The sequence below is a fragment of the Carcharhinus amblyrhynchos genome, chromosome 8, assembly GCF_965287045.1.
Source record: "Carcharhinus amblyrhynchos chromosome 8, sCarAmb.v2.hapA, whole genome shotgun sequence".
In the NCBI taxonomy this organism is placed as follows: domain Eukaryota; kingdom Metazoa; phylum Chordata; class Chondrichthyes; order Carcharhiniformes; family Carcharhinidae; genus Carcharhinus; species Carcharhinus amblyrhynchos.
This window is the reverse complement of record NC_137331.1, coordinates 46,622,723-46,645,770: the sequence shown is the minus strand read 5'-3', so window position 1 is coordinate 46,645,770 and position 23,048 is coordinate 46,622,723. Positions and strand designations below refer to the sequence as shown.

Here is a 23,048-nt window from a genome sequence, read left to right as displayed (position 1 = left end):
CTTGAACATTTCTATCTGACCTTTATGTATGTATAAATGTGAGCTACCAATGCTGGGAGTGGAACAATTAGTAGTCTGAGCATCCAGTCAAATTCTCCCGAATCCGATGCTTAACAATGTACCTAAGCACCATTCTGGGAAAAGCATCTTCATCAATATGATTCTTCTAATTCCCACACTTGCTACATCATTAAGATGGTTAAATGGCATCAGTTCTGGGCAGTTTGGTTTCCCAGGCCCTCATCCATTGAGAACTGGATTGAAAACTCTGTAAACTCATTTCACATCAGGTTCTTCCAGCCAGCAGAGAGACGTGAATGTAATCCTGTTACTCTGGGTGAGATTGGGACTTCGATTCCAGACGCAAAAGATCAGCATCTAACCCACCGCACAACCTACTCCTTCTTTACACACAGAACGCTATTCTCAATTTTATTTCTCTGGATATGATGCGAAGACAAACAGAAGTCTATCCAAGTTCTTAAGTAAAATTATTTCTTCCTTATTCACAGGAACACAGTTGTGTCCTTCAAACCAGTTAATCAGTTCAGTTTGACCATTCTGTGGATTTCAAATGTCAGGGGTACTATGATTTAAAGGCCTGTACTTATATTAGAAGTTAAAAAATATTCAAGCTCAGTTCAAGGCTACGAAGAAATAGCAGGTGAGTGGGATTAATTGGAGAGTTCTTTCAATGAGCTGTCACAGGGGCTATAGATGACTAGCCTCCTTCTGTAGAATTCAGTGTTTTCCTCTCAATTGCCATCATTTAAGAAATGATCTAATTTATAACATGCCAGTTTTGCCAGCATCACATTCTAATTCCAGAACTTTCCTTCTTGTTACTATTGCTCTCTATCGGCAACTCTTGATCATTCTGCTGACGTGACTATCGTTTTCACTTTAAATGACAATTATAAAAGCATCAGGCTAAAACTTCAGATTAATAGAAATCTAAGTGCAACTAGTTTAGATTGCAGGTTCTTCTTCAATCTTCAAATATCCTTTAACCTGCACAAATCAAAGCAAAGCTTAGTTTCATTCACTCTGGGGACACTATATGGCAAGCATGCTCTCATAAATAGTATCATTGCACTGCAGTAAGCATGTAGTACTTGATCTCCTACACCTGTACCATATAAATCGTGATACTTACACCATTATGCCAATCCATTCTGATTTTAAAGGTACCAGCACAAGGAATGCTTTTCAGGCAAATACTAGAAACCATTGCCACCTCCTCCATGATTGGTCCTCCCTGGACTATCTTGCCTGGTATGGTTCTGAGCGACGCTCTTAACAACAGTAGGGAATGAATTTGTATGGAGTTCCTTCCCTGATGCATTGTAATTTCAGCAAAAGAAACATGGAAAATTTCCTTCTTGGTGTGAATGGTACTTATACTGTTTTCTTGGGATTACTGTGGCTCTTGTCCAGCTGCACTGGAAAATTGGGAGAATATGTATGGAAATTCATGTCCTGATTTAGTGTGGATTTTCATTTAGGTTTCTCCAAGTGCCTATAACACTTAGCTGTACAACTCGATGGAGTATATGCTGGACAGCTGTATGTGCTATTTCAGAGAACAAGTTTGGGCAAGCCAATTGTCAAGATACGGGTAAATAATGGGAGGTCCTATATCATAAAATATATGGCAACTATGGGATACACTCTTGGTAAAACTCGTAAACAATGAGCAAGGTTCAAAGCCCAGGGTGAGATTCTGCAGCCTCCCAGCCGCATGTTTCCTGCTGGCGGGAGGTGCTGTGTTATTTGCTAGCTGTGGGATTCTCTGGTCCCGTTGCTGTCAATGGGATTTCTCACTGATGTCACCCCATGCCAGCGGGCAGGGGCTATGCTGCCGGTGAGACCGGAGAATCCCACCGGCATGAACAGTCAGAGAATTCCAGCCCTAGTGTCTCGCTCTGATTGCAAAATCTGAATCTGAGAAGTATTCAAAAACATTCTTCCCTACTAATTTATAAGTAAGCATCATCTTGTGGCTAAATAGTTACTGGACAATCTTCTGGGAAAACAATATGCAGTAATCAAACTAAGCTTTGCCGCTTTGTTTTACGCAGTTTAAAAGTTATTTGAAGATTAAAGAAGAAACTGCAACCTGAAGAGCCTGCACTTAAACTCCCTAACTTGATTCAGATGTGTGTCCTAACAGTAAGAAGTCTCACAACACCAGAATAAAATCCAACATGTTCATTTGGTATCACAAGCCACTGGCTTTCAGAGTGCTGCTCTTTCATCAAGTAAGTGGGAGTTCTGTTCACAAACGGAGCATATAAAGACACAAACTCACAAACTGCCCTGTTTGTGAACAGAACTCCCACTTACCTGATGAAGGAGCAGCTCTCCAAAAGCCAATGGCTTGTGCTACCAAATAAACGTGTTGGACTTTAATCTGGTATTGTGAGACTTCTTACTGTGCTTACCCCACTCCAACACCAGCTGGAGTGTCATGTCCTAACGCATCATGTCCTAACAGGGACGGCTCTGCTTTGTTGACACTTCTAGCATCTGCAGTCAGTCTCGTACACGGATTGCAGGGAAAAAGTGAAAGATTAAACCCCCAAACTGGAGGAATGGAAATAGGCCACACCTAACTGACCTAAACTACATCTAACATTTTTCAAGTTCTTCAATGACAAATCTGAAGTAAAGTGTAGAAACCTCAGGGTTTATATCACCTGAGAATGCAAAACCATCATTTGTCAACATCACAACACTCCAATTTGCTAAGCATGTAGTTCTCCTGAGCAATCAAGTCAGATGTCAGTCGTACTGTTTTGGAGGATGCATAAAACGAAGGAGGAAAAATGATCTCCAAGGTGTTCAAAAATTTATCACTCCAAATGTATTAATCTTGCCACTTCGGCACAAATTCCTCATAATTCATTTACAACCTACATTTTTGACAGTTCGCTCATCTAATTTAGTATCTAATAATAAAAAGAATTTGAAAACCATTTCTTTGAGTGTGCAGCTCTCGAAAGCCTCAGTGTCTTAGCATCTGAAGTTATTGTTGGTCAGCTACAAAGACAAAAAGACCAACAACTGCACATCTTATATAGAAACAAATTATACAGAAGAGAATTTGGCCATTCAGCCCATCCTTCCAGCTCTTTGGGGAAGAGACTGCCAATTAATTTCGTTAACCTAGTCTTATTTAATTCCCTTTATCAAGTTGATTTTGAATCTAGTTGCAAAATCTATTCAGGCAATACATTCCTGTCCTCAGCATGCTTCTCTTTCTTTTGCCTATTACCTTATTACCAGTTGAAAGTTTTGGTGGAGATGTGGAGAATATTCGAAGACCTAGGGGGATGGTTGGACAAGTCAAGAGAAGGCAAAGGGGAGATGAAAGGTCAGGAGAGAACAGAAGGATTGGGAAGGGAGGGCCTCCAATCACAGGCAGTGGGTGAAGCAGATAAACTAAATCCACCAGGGAGGTGGAAAGACACTTATCTCTTCATCTCCATTTAGACTTCCTGAGGCTGCAGAAGGTTCAATTGAAAAGGGCTGTTACAGATGAAACATGCAGCCGCATTGTGATACTTAAATTGCCATAACACCTTCTGGGAATAGGGTGTCTTTGCCCACTCTCTATTCCCGCTTTGTTAAAACTAGAGGTTCTGTTCAGGATTCAGATTCTTAAGATTTTAACATCTCATCAAATCCAATTATGCCCATTTTCCCATAGATTCTGCATGATCTTGTAATGATTTTAAATGATGTGGACCTCTTAGAATACAAGCTCCCAGATTAAGGCAGTAATGGCTTGTCCAATCAGGGAGCCCTGCATGTGTACATAGTGTGGAGTGTCAGTGTTACTGGCCCTCTGGGTTTATACTCTGTATGAGGAAGTGCCTGAATGAGTGTTGTTGGCTATGTAAATAAATCTAAATTTGCTGAAGGGACGCTGGCCTAAGAGAAGATAGTTCAAATTTCTTTTAAACCAGTCACCTCAATTTGTCCTACCACCTTCAGAGATTTGCATGCTTACATCTCCTGGTCTCTCTGTTCAAAACACATTCAAAACTGTTCAGTTTTTATTTCCTTTTCTTCTTATTCCTACTAAAACAAGATCCCTTCATATTTCCCTGCATGAAATTTTTTGCCATGTGTCTGTCCATTTCACTAGTCAGACGTTGTCTTCCTTGAGTCTGTTACTATCCTTCTCATTGTTCACTACTTTTCCAGATTTTGTCCCTTTGCAAATTTTGAACTTATGCCCCATTTCTCCAAGCCCAGGTCATTCATACATATCTAAAAGAGCCATCTGTAATCCCTTCACTGTGGGACCGACTGTATACCCAGTCTGAGAATCAATCATTCACCACTCCTCTCTATTTTCCATCTCTCAGCCAAATCCACAACCACTTCCCGTTTAACCTCATGGGCTATAATTTTGATAACAATGATATTACGTGGTACTTCATATGGTACAGGGAATATGTGAACATATCAGTGAAGGTTACCACTGCTGATAGAGAAAATGGTTCTTAAGACATATGGGATCCTAGGCCTAATAGAGGGAAAGGCAGGAAAATCATTGTGAACAGTTATAAAACGCTGGTTCAGCCTCAACTGGAGTATTGTGTCCAAATTTGGGCACTACATTTCAGGAATGATGTGAAGGCATTGGAGAGGGTGCAGAAAAAGACTTCTAACAATTGTTCCAAGCATGAAGGACTTCAATTATGTGGATAGCTTGGAGAAACTGGGGCTGTTCTTAGAGAAAAGACTGAGTGGTGATTTGATAGGAGTTGAGTCCTTAATGGTCTGGGAGAAAAATATAGGAGGAAACTGTTTCTGTTGGTGGAAGAGTGAGAACCAGATAACACCAAATTAAAATGAATGGCAAAAGAACCAAAGATGATGTGAGCAAAATCATCTTTACACAGCAAATAGTTAGGATCTAGAATGCACTGCCTGAGGGTGTGATGGAGTCAGATTCAATCGTAGCTTTCAAAAAGGATTGGATTATTCTCAAGAGAAAAGAATTGCAGGCTATGGGGAAATGATTGGATAGTGGGACAAGGTGAGTTGCTCTTGCAGAGAGCTAGCACGAACATGATGGACTGAATGGCACCTGTCTGTGCTACAACCATTCTGATTTTAATGATTTTATCAAAAATATTATGGAGGTCCAAAATCGTAACAGCAACTGCAATACCTTCATCACCCGCTTTATTAACTTCAAAGAACTTGACAAAGTTAAACATGATTTGTCTTTAACAAATCCGTGTTGGTTATTACTTATTAATTTACATTTCTGTCTTGGACTATTATGTCTATTGACATTAGACTGAATGACTTGCACCTCCTCTTATTCCATTCTTTTGAACAGGCTTGTAACATTTGCAGTTCTACAGTCCATAGAGCCATAGAAAATTACAGCTCAGAAACAGGCCTTTTGGCCCTTCTTGTCTGTGCCGAACCATTTTTTGCCTAGTCCCACTGACCTGCACCAGGACCATATCCTTCCAATCCCTCCAGTCACGTGGAATCATTCACATTTCTCAGCAGGATTGAAAGGTTGTGGCCAAAGCCTCTACCATCCCCACTCTTAATCAGTTACCAATCTATAATGCATCCTATACAGACCGAGTTCTCTACTTAAAATACTGCTGGCCTTTTTAGTACCTCCTCTATTTTCATCCTATCCAATTTCTTTGCAGTGTTCTCCTTTATTGTATAATTGTCAGCATCCTTTTCTTTGGTTCTTCAGAACTTGTTCATTGGCCTGAAATGCCATTGGTGTGAAATGTTAACTCCAATTGCTTTCCAAAGACACTGCCGCCTGCTGGGCTTTTTCAGTATTTACTCATTTTGTACCGCAGCCCAGTGCTCTGCATTGACAAGAACATCTTATTTTTGTCTCTAATTGGCTCCAACCTTCCTCTGAGTACCTTTTTACAATGTACCTTTCTATAAATAACTCTGGGTTCTGTTTTATATTACCCTCTAATCTATTCTCATGTACTCTGATATCCTTTTTCAATTTCTCTCTGTACTCTCTATATTCAGTTTGGCTTTGCACTGTAGTACGGGGTTCAAGATTTATCACAAGCCCCCAGGATGATGTTCCTTTCCTCCTTATGCCAATCTCTCTAGTCTGTGCCCAACTACCTCCTTGTTGAAGGCCTCCCATTGCTCATTTATTGTTTAACCTGTCAGTCTTTCATTCCAATCCACGTGGGCCAGATCCTTCTCCACTCACTGAAATTAATGCTCCCCCAGTTGAGAATTAATTTTCACATTAGGTTAATCCTTTTTCCATGCCTAAACTAAACGATTCCCAAATACTCCCTCATAATCCACCTGTCTCACTTCATTTCACCTCACAAGTGCCAGCAGTATTGCTTTCCTGTTGGGCTGAAAATATATTGATTGAGAAAGCTCTCTTTTCCACATTTTCCCTCCATCTATGTTTTTAATATTGTCATTTTCCCGTCTATGGGCTGGATTTTTGTCCCAACGTGGGACAAATCTGTGTCAGACAGGCAGAAAAAAAATTTGGGTGGGTCCCACATGCAGAAAGCATTCACTTAGTCATGCCGCTGGCAATTTTTAAGGGTGAGGGAGAGGGGGCAGGTCAGAAGGCCGCACAGAGCATCCTTCACCTCGCCTGCTCCACTGAGGGAGCAGGCATTTTATCTCCTAACTACACCCCCTACCATCACAAGGAGCCAGGCTGAATGGTTTATGTCTGTTCACCAGTAATGTGCACCATGGGAAGCCCTGTTCTGGAGTCAGGAAATTTTTGATTGTTAAGTTTAGAGGAGGTTGCCAAATTTACATGTCACAATATTGTTTATATGGTTAATAAAATATTTGTACAATGCAGTAATTGATGACAGAGCTTTGTTCTTAAAAAGATAAGCGATTATTAAACTGACCAGCATTATGAAAGGGGAAAGGTGTTCAGATGCATTACACTTGATAGGTACTATTCTTTCACATCTTATCCTCTTGCTCTTCACATACTTGCAGAATGCCTTGGGGTTTTCCTTAATCTTGCCTGCCAAAGCCTTCTCATGACCCCTTCTGGCTCTCCTAATTTCCTTCTTAAGTTCCTTCCTACTAGCCGTATATACTTCTAGATCTCTAACATTAACTAGCTCTCTGAATCTTTTGTAAGCTTTTCTTCTCTTCTTGACTAAATTCATTACAGCTTTTGTGCACCACGGTTCCTTTAACCTACCATAACTTCCCTGTCTCATTGGAACGTTGCCAAGCAGAACTCCAGACAAATATTCCCTGAAAATTTGCCACATTTCTTCTGTACATTTCCCTGAGAAAACTTCTTTCCAATTTATGCCTCTAATTTCCTGCCTGGTAGCCTCATAGTTCCCTTACTCCCCTTAAACACTTTCCTAGCTTGTCTGATCCTATCTCCCTCCAATGCTAATGTAAAGGAGATAGAATTATGATCACTATCCCCAAAATACTCTCCTACTGAGAGATTTGACATCTGGCCAGGTTCATTTCCCAAATCAAGTACAGCCTCTCTATCTACATACTGTGCGGATAAGCCTACAAATCTTAACTGTAGATTTGGACTTTCCCCGAAGGATTTTTCTTGCACATCCTATTCACAGCTGCTGTTTTGATAGAATATTGTAGACGCACCGCCATTAAAAAGAAGCAAAGTTATAGATTTTTTTCCTATTGTTTTAAAATGAACTATCCTTACTCTATTTACCCCAATGATTCTTGGACTACAAGCCAGAACGATGAATGGCTTTACTTGGGTGATTAACCACTGAAGCTTCAGGAGATGTAGTTTGATTGATGGACATAAAACTTGATGGATGGCAGATAGAAAGACACCATCACAAGACTTGGAAACAATTTTGATATTGCGAAGTCTGTGTGGTTTTGCGGTGCCTTTGAGGAGAATTGGGACTCATTTTGAAATGTCTAAAACAGGTCACAAAAAGCTGGAATGGAGCCAAAAATATAGCTTAAGAAATGTGGCTTAATCCTGCTTCCAGGATTCAGGTACAGCTGTAGTGCAATAGTCAACCATTGAATATGGAAGAAAGGACATTGGAATGACTGGCCGAAGAATAAAGTTACGGAGAAGACTTGGTCAGGGAAGTTTTTACCTCTTTTGTGTCTTGTTGTGGAACAGACAAAGTTGGGGTTTTCCATTTTGGTGACCTGTTGTGAAACATGTCAATTTGAGGTTATTGTCTGTGCTTTAAAAGCATATCTTTCTTCTTTTCTTCTGACATATACATAGACAGATAAGTTATATATATAAATAAGAGGCTTACTCCTTTCGATAAAGATACCTTCATTTCTTTTTATATCTTTCACTTATCAATTATAATTGTCATATTGTTATCATTAATCAATAAAATTGTTGTTTTGACACATCATTTGACATGGTAACTCTTTCCTGTTACATCCAGAGTACAACTCTGAACCTAAGTGAGACTGGAAGTATTTCATATGCCCCCTGACAAGACACATCTTTATCTGTACTGCATAATTATAATGATTTAAAAAACGTGGGGCCATTGGAGCGGTAGTTAAGAAAGAAACTGCTTGCAGAGGTATACAGGAGATTGGTACATCTGAACTGGGGAGGTAGGAATAGGAGGAACCATCGAGAATGGTGGTCTGACGCTGGCAAGCCTGCTCAAGGAAGCAAAGGAATATCTGCTTACAGTTGATTTGTAAAGATAGGCAACATCATTAGCAATAATACAATTAATATCATTATATTTCCTTTTTTTTAAACAATGATTACACTATCCTTTACATTTTAAATAATTTCTCAAGGGAAGTGGTTAGTCAAGGTCTTTGTTCAAGCCAAAATATTCATATTTGAATACTTAGATCAGAATTGGTGTATAAAAGATGCCAAGTGTAGAATATACAGTGTGAAGTATTGACTGGCAGAATGAATGGCTGTACTTCTTCAATCCTACCAGCTTTTGTTGGTTTACCTGATAGTCGGACTGCTGTCGCTGCCTTTGTATGAACCAGAGTTACTGCTGCTGCTGCGGGATGAAGTTCCATACATATCACGAATGTTGGCTGTATTTCTATACACCGCTGACACCGGATCTTTCTCTCGAGCAAGGGTTGGGCTCCCCGACTGCTTGTGGCCACTAGAAGTATTACCTCGCCCATGATTACCGCGGCTGACAATTTGAGACAAAATTATTTTTATGTAATAACTTATTACAGCGTAGATCAAATGCATGCCACATAACACAAGTTCTACGTTTAAAGACAAATAGAATAATTAACTTTCAAAAGGTACGCTCTGTTTAAAAAAAACTCTCCTTCATATTATCAATTATATTTGCCGTATCGATTCAAATCAGACCCACTTTCATCAAATACTAGTTGCCCTGAGGACCCATTTAACTCAACAAATGGAAATAAGTGCGGAACGTCAAAAATAAATGGTAATCCATCAGCATCTATCGAGTGAAAAGAACAGTCTAATATTTCAGCGTAATACTTTGGCTGAATTTTAACCTGGGAGAGCTTATCAGTTTGAGCAGGAGTGCAGGTTGAAAACAGGAAGATGTCAGCTCATCAGGAAGCCGATTCGAACCCACCAACTTCCACATTTATGTGGGTGCATTCGGCTCTATGCTTGCAAGCAACTCAAAAATGGTAGGCTGACCATTACTATGTGTTCATCCGGATTACAGCAATATTAAAAACCCTTCTGACTTTAATGTTGGGTCTGTAAGTTCCCTGGGTTTCCTGAAACTTGTCAGTGTAAGTGAAGTGAATATATTGCAGCAATTGAGGTAGCTGAAGCAATCAAGGAAATGTCAGTAAATACTCAGTATTCTGAGGAAATACCAGTAAATACTCAGAACTCACAGTGGCTTTCCAACTTGTTTGTTTGGATGAGTTTGTTTGCAGCATTTTGCTTTCTACACTTAGGAGGATGGGTGCTTACTTATGTTGTCTTGGATTGGGCCTCAGATAAGGACCAAGGCAGCAAGCAACCTCTCCAGGAGCTGCACCACAACAATGCTGATCACACACCAGTACTCTGTGGGAAAGGGCAGCAGCAGAGAGCAAAAAGGCAGAGAGGAGAGTGGCAGAGAGGAAAGATGTGGAGATGCCAGCATTGGACTGGGGCAAGCCCAGTAAGAAGTCTCACAACACCAGGTTAAAGTCCAACAGGTTTATTTGGCAGCACTAGCTTTTGGAGCCTCAAACTCCTTCTTCAGGTGAGTGAGTTCAGGTTCTTCACTCACCTGAAGAAGGAGCCTGAGGCTCCAAAAGCTAGTGCTGCCAAATAAACCTGTTGGACTTTAACCTGGTGTTGTGAGACTTCTTACAGAAAAAGAGACAGAGAAGGGAGCAGAAGCGAATGGAAAGGGGCAGAGATGAAAGAGGCAGAATGGCAGAGGGGAGAGGAGCAGTGAGGAGGCAGGTAGAGAGGGGAAGGCAAAGACGAGCGGGGCGGAGGGGCAGGACGAGGCGGAGAAGGGGGTGAGGGGCGGAGAAGAGGGCAAGGGGCGGAGGGCAGGGTGAGGGGCGGAGGGCAGGGCAAGGGGCGGACAGCAGGGGGAGGCCAAGGGCAGAACAGTAGAAAGGGGATCAACAGCAGAGGGGGGATTAGGAGCTCCATTTTGTAGTTCTGACTGACTTCCTGCAGCGCACCATAAGCAGAACAAACAGCTCTCTGGACACCCCAGATCAATGAGGAGAATCCGTCAACTGCAAGAATTTTCACTTTATCAACGTGTTATTGATGTGCACAAAGGTCCTGAATGGCAGCTCTCATGTCATTCTGTGCCAGTCCAGGCTCTCTCTTGGACATGGGAGTAGGCTTAAGGAATGGCTGCTGAGTGATGAGTGATATCTACTTCAAACTTATACCCTGATACCAGTCACATATCTGACCACTGAGACCCAACAGCTCTGCAACGAATCCTAAAGCACCATCAGATGGGTAATGTAACCAGTATACTGAAGATGTGCTTCAGGTGTCTAGATAGATCTGGAGGCAGTCTTCAGTTCTGGCCATGCTCTGCACAATAGCGAGTCTTCACCTGCAGGGTGAACAAGACAAAGAGCTCAGATCCTCCTCGAAGGATTCAGGGAGGAAGGGCAAGAGGCAAAGGAGGCTGAGAGTGATGCAGCCAATTATCCTTTTATTGGTTTAGTTCAGTTGGCAGGACAGCTGATGCAGAGAGACGCCAAGTACATGAGGTCAGTTCCCATATCGGCTGAGGTTATTCATGAAGACTCGCCTTCAACCATGCCCCTGATCCTCAGGTTAAAGCACCAACAGTCAGCTCTCTCCCCTCAAAGGAGAGAGCAGCCTATGGTCATCTGGGACTATGGCGACGTTACCTTATCCCTCAGTATCCACATTGCTGCTTGGGACATCGAGGATGCCCTTAATAATAAAAACTTCATTACAAGGTTCATGGTGCTGATCACAATATCCATGTAGGAGTCATCATCCCAGTGGCCTGTGGCATCACCACCATCCAGACCCAATGCCCACTGAAACTCTAGTGAGAATGCTCTGAAGAGCTGTACGAGCAGCATATCTTTTCTGCTGTTGTGCAATGATTCTCCTTTTCATAAAAGGTACACTCTGAGCAGAGTCTGGGGAAGGCTGTGTCCACTGCTGTTCCTGTCTCCACCACCTCTCTTGTTCACTTGTGAGCATTGAGTGACTTGGGGCAAACCCAGCTATCTGTCTAATTGGCCCGACTTAAGTCTGAGTATCTGAGCTGAGCACGGTACATGTGAGTCCTGTGGTGGTGCATTCTCAGAAGAAATCAGCTTTCCTGAGAACCTGCCACTGATCACGTCCACCAACTCATGCTGCACATGAGAGCTATCTCTTCAGAGAATAAAGGCATGAATTAGTCATGACAAGTTATCATGATGAAGATGATCATATTTCATTCACTGTTGAAGCCAAGTCAACTTGACTGAATGCCTAATGGCCCTGGAGGCTTTGATTAATTGTACCATACAATAGCTGGTAGTTCCCCACTTCCAACAACAGCCTCTATTTATATAGCGCCTTTAGTGAAGTAAAACACCCCAAGGCATTTCACAGGAATGTAATAAAGCAAGATTTGACACCAAGGAACAGAAGGTGATATTAAAGCTGATAGCTAAAACCTGGTCAAAGAACTCAGCTTTAAAGAGTATCTTAAAAGAGGAAAGAGAAGTAGATCAGTAGAGAGGTTTAGAGAGGGAATTCCAGATCTTAGTTTCCAGGCAACTGAGGAGGGGTATGGTGACTGGATCAATGGGTTTGTGCAGAAGTGGATGTAAAGGAAAGGATGGGTGCATCTGCTAAAGGTAAATGTTTGTGTGGATTGATATGGTTAAATATGCTTGAGAAGGGGATGGATGATGCACACGGCAGGAAGGAGATGGATGGCACTGTGGCACGATACCACGCTCCTGCTAGTGCCCTCCTCCACCACCTCCCACCGCACCTCCTTTGTTTAACAGCAGGCTTCTACTTTCTGTTGCTAGGCAAGACCTGCATGTTCTGTCTCCTCACAATCCATGTGAGCAAATTCATGGAGGCATCTAGGTGTGAAGCAGACACTTCCTGTTCACATCATGCAGGTCCACATCAAACTCAATACCACTGACTGCATGGGAAACCCAGAAGGAAATGATAATGAGGTTGCAGTCAAAAAGCCAGTGACAAACACATTTAGTATATTCCTAGGATTCCGTACCCCCCCTTCCTTTGTTGTGTTCTGACCAAAGCTAAATCATTAATCCTTTCCCCTTATAGATACTGACGGATCTGTTGTACATTCCCAGCATTTACCGGTTTATCAATGATGAAGATCCCTGATGATTAGTGACATAGAACGGAAAGTGTTGCCCATAACCTACATTCACATTTATATTGTTGCTGGAATGAATGTTCATAATGTCATAGTGGATGAATATTTGATATAATATCGACTTTCAGGAATGAGAAGTCCTATGATGGGAGTTTAAACATATGTAAAATGGGATAACAATTGATGACCAGTGCCCACTGATAAACTTCTAGTGATTCTTCACAGAGTTGAGGAATTAAGAAGCAATTCAAAAGTATGTGCTTAATTTTAAGTGGCTTAAGATGTCCAATCCATCATACAATAGTACATTACTGTCACATATCACCTTGTCCAAACATTAAACTGTCTGGTTTCACCTATTTGAATACTTACTGCCTAAGTTAGTCAAGTTACAGTGACAGCTAAAGATCTCTGCCCTTCATATTCATAGCACTTGCCATGTTAACAGATAATCAATTCACTTTCCAACTTTGTTTCAATATTAAAAATAATACATAACTTTAATTATAGTTTGACTGAACTTTATCACAGAAAACTGCATCAAAACTGAATATTTACTTAAAAAACTGGTAAAGGAGACAAGAACTCCTCCAATTAGACTGGATGTGAACATTGGAATTTCAGCCTCGCTTGAGCGAGATCATAAATTCCCATCTGATGTCAACAGGCGTTTCTGTTGTCTGCGGCTCACCCACTCCAATTCTGTGGCGGGCAGGGTGGTAGAATTCTGACGAATGTATTTGGTGAATTGGTAAATTTGTGTCAATTTCAACAGAGGGGAAATTTTCAACTCGTCACTCGTGGCAAATTGGCATGAATTGGCCGCTCATTGTAGAAGATGCTTAAGCTGTCTTTGATTCTTAACTTGCAATCCTAACTTTAAATTCCACTGACAAATTGAAAATGAATTTCAAAATGTGACAATAAAGACAAACTCAAGAAACAACCTTTTGGGGAATATTTGACTGCAGAAACTTTAAACTTTAAAAGTTTTTTGACTCCACTGGAGCTTTATTTCACCTGTAACTATCTGTGCACAAAGCCTCCTAAATGCCCTGCTGATACTTGGGAGCTGCGGAGGCTGGGCACTGCCCTATACCGAAAGGTTAAGCAAACCTTTGGCACAACTCCAAATGGAGAACATTAACTTTGAGAGAGTTGGCAAGAAGAAGTGCGTACCATGTACAGGAATGCCTAAGAGGGACAGTGACAAATAACCCCATCCTTCAGAGTAATTTTACTTTTGAATCGAATCAGAGGCAATCCTCTATTAAAACTCCCTGGGAAAATGGATGTTTAATGGTTGAGTTTCTAACTGACTGTCGCAACCCTTCATTTATTTTGTCTATGTTAACAGGCCTGTGATACACTGATTTTTTTAAAAGAAAACGTGACATACCTGCGGGAAGCCGAGCTCCGCTTGCTCCCTGTACTTGACATAAGACCTTCAGGTGCAGAGATGCTGCCTGTGCTACTGGAGGAACTAAAGTCAGCTTCACTGCCTGTGCGTAAGAACAAAATGCATTTTGACAAAATCATAGGTCGAGCAAAAGCACACAGTCCCCTATTTCCTCAAATTAAGCAATTCAATTTCATGCATTTGATTTGATTTATTATTGTCACTTGTACTGGGATACAGTGAAAAGTATTGTTTCTTGCATGCTATGCAGACAGAGCGTACTGTTCATAGATCACATAGCGGAGGAGGAAAGGAGAGGGCGCAGAATGTAGTGTTACAGTCACAGCTAGAGTGTAGAGCAAGATCAGCTTAATATATTGCAGGTTCATTCAGAAGGGAAAAAGCTTTTCTTGGGTCATTTGGTACATGACCTCAGGCTTCTGTATTATTTTTCTGATGGAAGAAAACGGAATAGAGTATGTCCAGAATGCGTAGGGTTCTTAATTTGGGGAATTGCAAGTATCAGCATACCTACAGTCCAATGGATTAGCCTCGACCTGGGAGAATTTACATATACACACATATGCATAGTGTTTGTGCGCCATTCCTATTGCATTTCCTCGTAAAACAAAACTACATTGACATTTGCAAAATAAGTTAGAAATGAAAATAAATTATATATCTTTTAGTCAATAATCAAAGTAAAACTAACTAAATTAGACACACAGCTATACTATCAGGTTAAAGATATTCTCTGTGACTGAACAAAACTGACTATGGCTTTTTAAATCATTCAGCAAAAGCTGCTTTGACTTAATCTGCCAATACTGGACTGTCAGCAGTGAAACACAATCAATCCTGCTTACAGGAGATCAGCTCTAATTACATAAATGGATCACATTCAAGTATACCCCTCTACAGTGTGTATTTTGTATAGGCCAGTGCAGCCTATCCTGTGTTCCAGCACTAACATTGCTCTCAGCCATGCTATCTTCACGCTGGCTGAACATCAGATTTGATGAGGTTATCCACCTTGCAGCATTCTTAACCAGCTTCTTACTGTCACTTGTAACAGAGGTCAAGAATACTGCACCAAATCCAGCACAAGGAAGCTTTCTTCGAATTAGAGAGTAGATCTTGTTTGGACCAAAGCCCATAATACAGAAAGCTGCATATAGAAAGCAACATGGATGCTGCCACAAAGCCAGAAGCTACAAGAATCATCCTAATGAATTCCGCTTATAGAACATGTCCAGACATGAAAAGCAGCCTCTAGGGTTTATGCTTCAATGTGGAATTGAATATGAAGTGCCAGACAATAATCTTTCTGAGGGAGTGACTGGGAATGGAGGTGCGTTTGAAGAGGAGAACCATTTCCTCAGCATTTCCCACCTCTGGATTCTCAGACAGCATCATCAACCAAACCACTTTATACTGGCATTGTTCTAATTCACTTACCTTGAGCCAATTATCGGCATTTACAGGGCAAAAATGCTTCTCCCTTATCGAGGTGGCAGACGCGTGAACCTACAATAAACCATGCACTGGATTTTATATTCCCAAATGGCGCGCACAGCCCTACCTGGCACTGACACAAGATTCAGTGTTGTAGCATCGGGTCCAGTCTCCAACTATAGAGATGGTAGGCTGGCATCAAAATGGGCAGATTGCCATTTTGAAATCATTAGTTAACAAGCTATTAACCTTGTCAACAACTCAACTGTCCGCAAATGTTCTTGCCTGCAGTATTTTTCAGGCAGATGTAAAAGGATTTGGGAGTCTTTTAAGCCAGTTACAATGAGGTGTACAGGAGTGGCATAACAGAGCGGCCAACGAGACCATGGCACCAGCAGTTTCTACAGGGAAAGGTGGCAATGTCTGGATGATTTTAGATAACACTTGCATCTATTTGAAACCTCCAATGAATAATAAGGATTGCTTTTAAGAGCAGGGGCCTTTATAATTCCAGTCATGGCATTTATCCTTCTGCCACATGACTATAAATGCGGGCAATTGCGATTAGTTTAGGGGTTTAAAATAAATGGCAGCAAGTTGGGCCAAAGGGCCTGTTTCCATGCTGTAAACCTCTGTGACTCTCGATCACATCCCAGCCTCCAGTGCCAATTCTCAAAACTCACAAGTTATGTATTCACGGTATGATTCGATTCATATTCCACTGTGAATATAGATGCAGCAAAAATTCATCAGTGTATTATTCTTTATATGAATTCAAAATCATAAGAGCTGACTATATTGTGACATGCATGAGAAACTGACCCTGATAATAACTGCAAGATTGGAAGGGAGCAAGCGGAAGGATTTGTGGTCGGGAAGCAAGCTTCTTATGATCTATAATTCGGCTCCTTCCCACTGGATGGCCACTAATTGGCCATCTGATGCGTTATTGAACATACAGAGTTGGAGGCGGATCCCTCAGTTTCCATTCCACTTCCTTCACTCCTCCAAGAAATGGAAAACCAGCTATATGTCTATAAATCTGTCCCTGAGGTAAAGGAGCTAGACTTAATAAAATGAATAATAACATGAATAACAGCAGAAACTTGCTGTAAATACTTGGCAGGACAGTCAGCATTTGTGGGGAGAGAAACAGTGTTAATGGGTGGAATTTTACAACATTTTTCTAAGTGTCCAGCTAGTCTGGAAATGGCAGAGTACCAGATCCGTTTTTCGGGCGGACTTTTCACGCCTAATCTTACGCGCTTTGTCTCTAAAAAGGTGGGCCAGTCAGTTTCTAACCAAGGATGACATGGGCAGGACTTAACTTGCCAGACAGCCTGTAGAGGGAGGTGTTGTGCATGTGCACATCTCTGATGCTACACATGCACATTATCAGTAGTAAGGACCTGACAGACAGAGAGGGAGCTGTCAGGCCTCTACTACTACAGGTAGCCTCACCCCGTCCCTCCACAGTAGCAGAGGCCCGAGGCCCAGGATGCAGCTTTCACTAGCCCCACCCCCTCCGCCCGCCCACTGCCAAGACCCATTGTGGCCTCCCTCTCCCTCCGATTGTATGCAGAGCGACAACAGGCCCCTTCTCCCTTCCCCTCCCCCACCGAGTGCATGCAGAGTGGCAGCAGGCCCTTCTCCCCCCATTGGCCCACCCTCATTGGCCCCATGCCTGACCCCATCCCCTGGCCAGCCCCCCAGCAGCCACAGGCCATGTCCCCAGTGGGCATTGCCCAGATACCAATGCCAGTCTGGCACTGCCCAATGGGCACCCATACCTTACACTTGGCTTCCTCAGGGGACCTCAATGGCCTCTGGTTCCAGGAGAATCAGGGGGCACAGGTGAGTGTAGTGGTCATCACTAAAGAGAAGGTTCTGGGGAAACTGAAAAGGCTGAAGGTGGATAAATCACCTGGACCGGATGGACTATACCCCAGGGTTCGAAAAGAGATAGCTGAGGAAATTGTGGAGGCATTGGTGGTGGTCTTTCAGAAATCACTGGAGGCAGAGAGGGTCATGACGTGGAGATGCCGGTGTTGGACTGGGGTGGGCACAGTAGAAAGTCTCAACACCAAGTTAAAATCCAACATGTTTATTTGGCAGCACTAGTTTTTGGAGTCTGAGACCTGGTGTTATGGGACTTACTGGGTGGGGAGGGTACCAGGGGACTGGAAAGTAGCTAATGTAACACTGCTGTTGAAGAAGGAAGGGAGGCAGCAGATGGGAAATTATAGGCCAGTTAGTCTGACTTCGGTCATTGGCAAGATTTGAGAGTCCATTATTAAAAATGAGGTCATGGAGTATTTGGAAGTGCAGGATAAAATAGGACCAAGTCAGCATGGCTCTGTCAAGGGGATGTTATGTCAGAAATCTGTTAGAGTTGTTTGAGGAGGTAACAAGGAAGTTAGATGAAGGAGAATCAATGGATGTGATTTATTTAGATTTCCAAAAGGCCTTTGACCAGGTGCCATGTAGGAGACTGTTAAATAAGTTAAGAGCCCATGGCGTTAAGTATAAGATCCTGGCACAGATAGAGGATTGGCTGACTGGCAGAAGGCAGAGGTTGAGGATAGAGGCGTTTTTTTCAGGGTGGCAGCGGTGACTAGTGATGTGCCTCAGTGCTAGGACCACAACCTTTCACAATATACATTAAATATTTGGAAGAAGGAACTGAAGGCACTATCGCTAAGTTTGTAGATGGTACAAAGATATGTAGAGGGACAGGTAGTATTGAGGAAGGAGGGGGGGGCTGCAGAAGGACTTGGACAGGTTAGGAGAGTGGGCAAAGAAGTGGCAGATGGAATACAATGTGGAAAAGTGTGAGGTTATGCTCTTTGGAAGGAGGAATGGAGGCATAGACTATTTTCTAAATGGGGAAATGCTTAGGAAATCAGGAACACAAAGAGACTTGGGAATCATTGTTCAAGATTCTCTTAAGGTTAACGTGCAGGTTCAGCCTGTCGTAAGGAAGGCAAATGCAATGTTAGCATTCATGTCAAGAGGACCAGGGATGTACTCCTGAGGCTGTATAAGGGTCTGGTCAGAACCCATTTGGAGTATTGTGAGCAGTTTTGGGCCCTGTATCTCAGGAAGGACGTGCTGGCCTTGGAACGGGTCCAGAGGAGGTTCACAAGAATGATTCCTGGAATGAAGAGCGTTCCTGGTATGAGGAACGGTTGAGGACTCTGGGTCTGTACTGATTGGAGGATGAGGGGGAATATTATTGAAACTTAGGATACTGCAAGGCCTGGATACAGTGGATGTGGAGAGGATGTTTCCACTAGCAGGAAAAGCTAGAACCAGAGGGCACAACCTCAGTCTAAAGGGACGATCCTTTAAAACAGAGATGAGGAGGAATTTCTTCAGCCAGAGAGTGGTGAATCTGTGGAACTCATTGTCGCAGAAAGCTGTGGAGGCCAAATCATTGAGTGTCTTTAAGACAGAGAGAGATAGATTCTTGATTAATAAGGAAATCAGGGGTTATGGGGAAAAAGCAGGAGAATGGGGATGGGAAAAATATCAGCCATAATTGAATGGTGGAGCAGACGCGATGGTTCGAGTGGTCTAATTCTGTTCCTATGTCTTATGTTCTTAGAGCTGAGAAATCATCGTTGGGTGGGGCACGCTGGTAAAATTCCACCCAACATTTCACATCTGTGATCTTTCATCAGAACCACATGGCTCTAACTGCCCGTCTTTTTGTGGGATATCTGAACGCTTTACTCAGAGAGTGGTTGGGGTGGGGATTAGACTGCCTGCTGTGATAGTGGAGTCGGACACTTTAGGAACTTTCAAGCAGTTATTGGATAGGCACATGAAGCACACCAGAATTATACGGAGGGGATAGCTTGATCTTGGGATTGGACATAGCTCAGCACAACATTGAGGACTGAAAGATCTGTACTGTGCTGTAATGTTCTAAAAAGGCATGCCATTAGGACCTGTGCAGTTCTGATGATCTCTGAAAGGTTGGGTGGAATTTTCCCATATTTGTGTCAGTCCGGTGAGAAAACTGAGGAGTTGGGGGGGGGGGGGGGGGCGCATCTCATCGGTGCCAGGAAAACTCTCACTGGATATTACGCCACTTTAACAATACCTCGCCCCACCCACATGATTCACACCGCGCTTGTGACGGCTTGCCTCTGATTCGCTCACTCTGGGAAAACTTAATCTCTGCAAACAACTTCTTTTAAACACCTCTCAGCACTTGTTCCAAGTCCAATAGGGGGAAATGACTAATCAGGAAGACAACACCACATTACACAGAGAGAGCCCACACCAAATTCCCAGATGGTGCGGAGCATTGTCGTGACATCCTCTACCCACGATGCACCAGGAAGCGAGGTCACCACCTTGCTTGGGAAGCAATGGCACGATAGTGAGTGGCAACTCACTCCACAAGAGGATGGGGCTGCAGTGCCAGAAGGTGATGGATGACCATTGTGCAGCCAGGGCCAGTCTGCCTCTCATGTCTTTCACTGCAACCCTTCACACACCCATCACACTTCCACGGTGATCTCTCTCTCCCAGCCAGCTCATGGGATCCCAATACTTGTTATGACACCCACTGCCCAGCGACCATCTCCCCCCACTCCCACCCACTTCACTCCCCATGGTCCACCCAGTAAATAACCTGCTCCTCATATCCCCGCTCCCACTCACTCCCACACATGCCAGCCTTCATTACCACCTGTCCTGACATGACTCCCGCCTACCTGCTCCCATCTCTCTCACTGCAGGACAACCTCGAGCACACTAGGCATGAGAGGGCACGGCCAGCCAGGTTAACGTCTGAGCTGAGATGCCTAACACCCTTTCAGGAGCTGGCTGGTGAGGAGCAGGTCTGCACCTGGGCAGAGGGTGAGCTGGGGGGCAAGAGAGAAAGCTTTCACACACCCAGCCATGGTGCTGTCCTCACATGAGTTAACTTTCCCTTATCATTCTGCCCCTGTGATGCACTCTTGCTTCCCATGCAGGCCAGTCAATAAGCGTGGACCATCCTCCCTCCCTCTGGAAACACAGACCCGAGCAGCCCCGAGGGAGACAGCTCGGAGACTAGTGTTGAGAGGTGACACAGCTGTCACCTGCACCTTCTACCAGTGCAGATACTCACACCTAGCAGGCGATCTTCTGGCTCACTCACCGGTGAGCACCTCACATCTGAAGATCCACAGCAGCAGAGGAAGGAATGTCACAGGGATCCGGCACTCGGAGGGGGCCCGGGATTCTGCTGAGCCCAAGGTCGATGACATGCCCCTGGATCCCATCGCCTTCTGTCTGAAAAGATGGTGCCATTACTCCTACTTAATGAGGTCAACAATGCGAGAGTGCCACCTTCCATTGAGACCTTGGTACAGTACGTGCACTCCATGACAGATATCTGCACCATGGTTCAGCTCATGACCTCCCTGGCTGAGGGCAGAGGCTCCATGGTGAAGGATTTTGATTGTATGGTGTAGGCACTGGTGAGAATCCACGAGGGTCAGTGCCAGCGGATGGCAGGATTTCTGGATCTCACTTCAGTTGCCCCACCATTCCAGGGATGAGCACAGGGGTCCCTCGACACTCAAAGGGAAGAGGATTGGCAGGAGTACAGCCCGGGGCCTTCCAGCCCATCTGACATCCCCGCCCCTGTGAGCGACACACCTTCAGCCCCGTACATTGAGGAAGGCATGGTGCCTGAATGTAGGCCTGGATCCTCAAAGTCCTGGTGTTCCAGGGAACGTCTGTCAAGATCATCTCCTGTAACAGGGTGTGAAGGCAGCAGTCTGCTTCAACCTCAGCTGTGGGTCCTGGGGATATGCCTAAACTAGCAGTCTTCAAACCTTTTAAGCACACTTTTAGAATCTAAATGCAGCACAAGATCTACTCTTAAAAATCTGGCTTTATTAAAACCCCCCAGAACGTATTTATGCATAACACTCACCTATTCCACCCATGCTTGTACAGTATCTGTGAGTACTGTGAAGTCTGGGTCGTAGTTTGAGATGGCCAGTCTCATGCAGTCCATCAAAAGGGCATCTGTGAGATGAGTATGATACTTAGACTTGACAATTTTCATCTCCAACTCAGAGGTATGTGGAACCAAAGTGAACCTTCACCCTGAGTGCACAGGATGCCAGAACAGGGAACTTCCCTTTGTTTACTTATCCCCTAATGTCGTTGTCCCCTGACCTCAGCTATGTCATTTTGCATACTGATTATTTCCATTTCAAGTCCATTGCTTTGTTTTAATACCTGCTGAAATTTTGTCAGTTTTCCAATGTCCACTTGAAGAAAAAGATTTGAGACAAACATTATGATTTGTCTACCTCCTGAAATCGCCTGCTGACTTCCTTTTCCAAAGATGCCTCTTTGCTAGTCTTGCCTTTAGCCACAAGTTTTGAAAAGAATGACTGGCTTTCAAAATTCTTTTTAACTCCCCAACGTTTCTTGTTCAAATTGTGCTGTTTCAAAGAAAGTTTTCTTGAAATTTTGCATGCATTGTCTTGTGATGCTGTTCCAAAAGACCTATTTTATTCTAGGCTATATCCTCTTGACAAATGAGATAAATTATCTAGCCTTTGACATTTGTAAAAGAAATTCACTTTCCTATCCTTGTTGGAAATGGAAGGCTTTGGCCCTTTGGAGGTTGCAGGTCCCTCACTTGTCATTATGTTTTCATCCAACTTATTGAAGTTTTGTGTGAATTTCATTGCCCAAGTTTAGCAGTTTCTTGGTACAGTTCAGCATACAATGCGATTCACTCGTAGAATAGAATCATTGAATCCCTGCAGCTCAGAAAGCGGCCATCAAACTCATTGAGTCTGCATCTGACTCTCCAAAAAAGTATCCCATCCAAATCATCCCCTCCGCCCTATCTCTGTAACCCTGTGACTTTACCATGGCTAATCCCCATAACCTATACATCTTTTGGACACTAAGAGACAATTGAGTATGACCAATACACTTTCCATGCACACCTTTGGAGCGTGGGAGGAAACCGGAGCACTGGGAAGAAACCCACACAGATACAGAGAGAATGTGCAAACTTCACACACAGTCATTACAAGAATCCCAAGTTTTGCAGATTTTTAGCACAATTCAAAAGATAACAAGTCGACTTTAAGACTCTGGGATCAACCTGTCAATTGTAATTCACTATTTGGAGACCGCAGACCGAGACATAGTGGGAGGGTGAGGAAAAGAAAGAAATGATACGGACCTAGAGGGCAGTGTGAACCGAGTCTAGTGTTACAAATCACTTTGTTCAGCCATATTGATCCTCCACTCTGTCATGGTGCTACACTCTGTAAACCTCTGTACACACTCGGTGCTTCATCCATGTGGAGTGTGATGATGGC

General features: G+C 43.2%; 1 protein-coding gene across 4 annotated transcripts in view; it reads right to left on the bottom strand.

The window, feature by feature from the left end:
• LOC145346578 (syntabulin-like) overlaps nt 1-23,048 on the bottom strand; it is a 111,127-nt gene that overhangs the window by 21,760 nt on the left and 66,319 nt on the right. For all 4 annotated transcript variants that reach the window (XM_080194004.1, XM_080194005.1, XM_080194007.1 and 1 more), the window contains 2 exons: nt 14,239-14,341; nt 8,976-9,173 (listed from right to left, as the gene is read on the bottom strand). In XM_080194004.1, the coding sequence (XP_080050130.1) occupies nt 8,976-9,173; nt 14,239-14,341 (301 nt within the window). The remainder of the gene's footprint in view (nt 1-8,975; nt 9,174-14,238; nt 14,342-23,048) is intronic.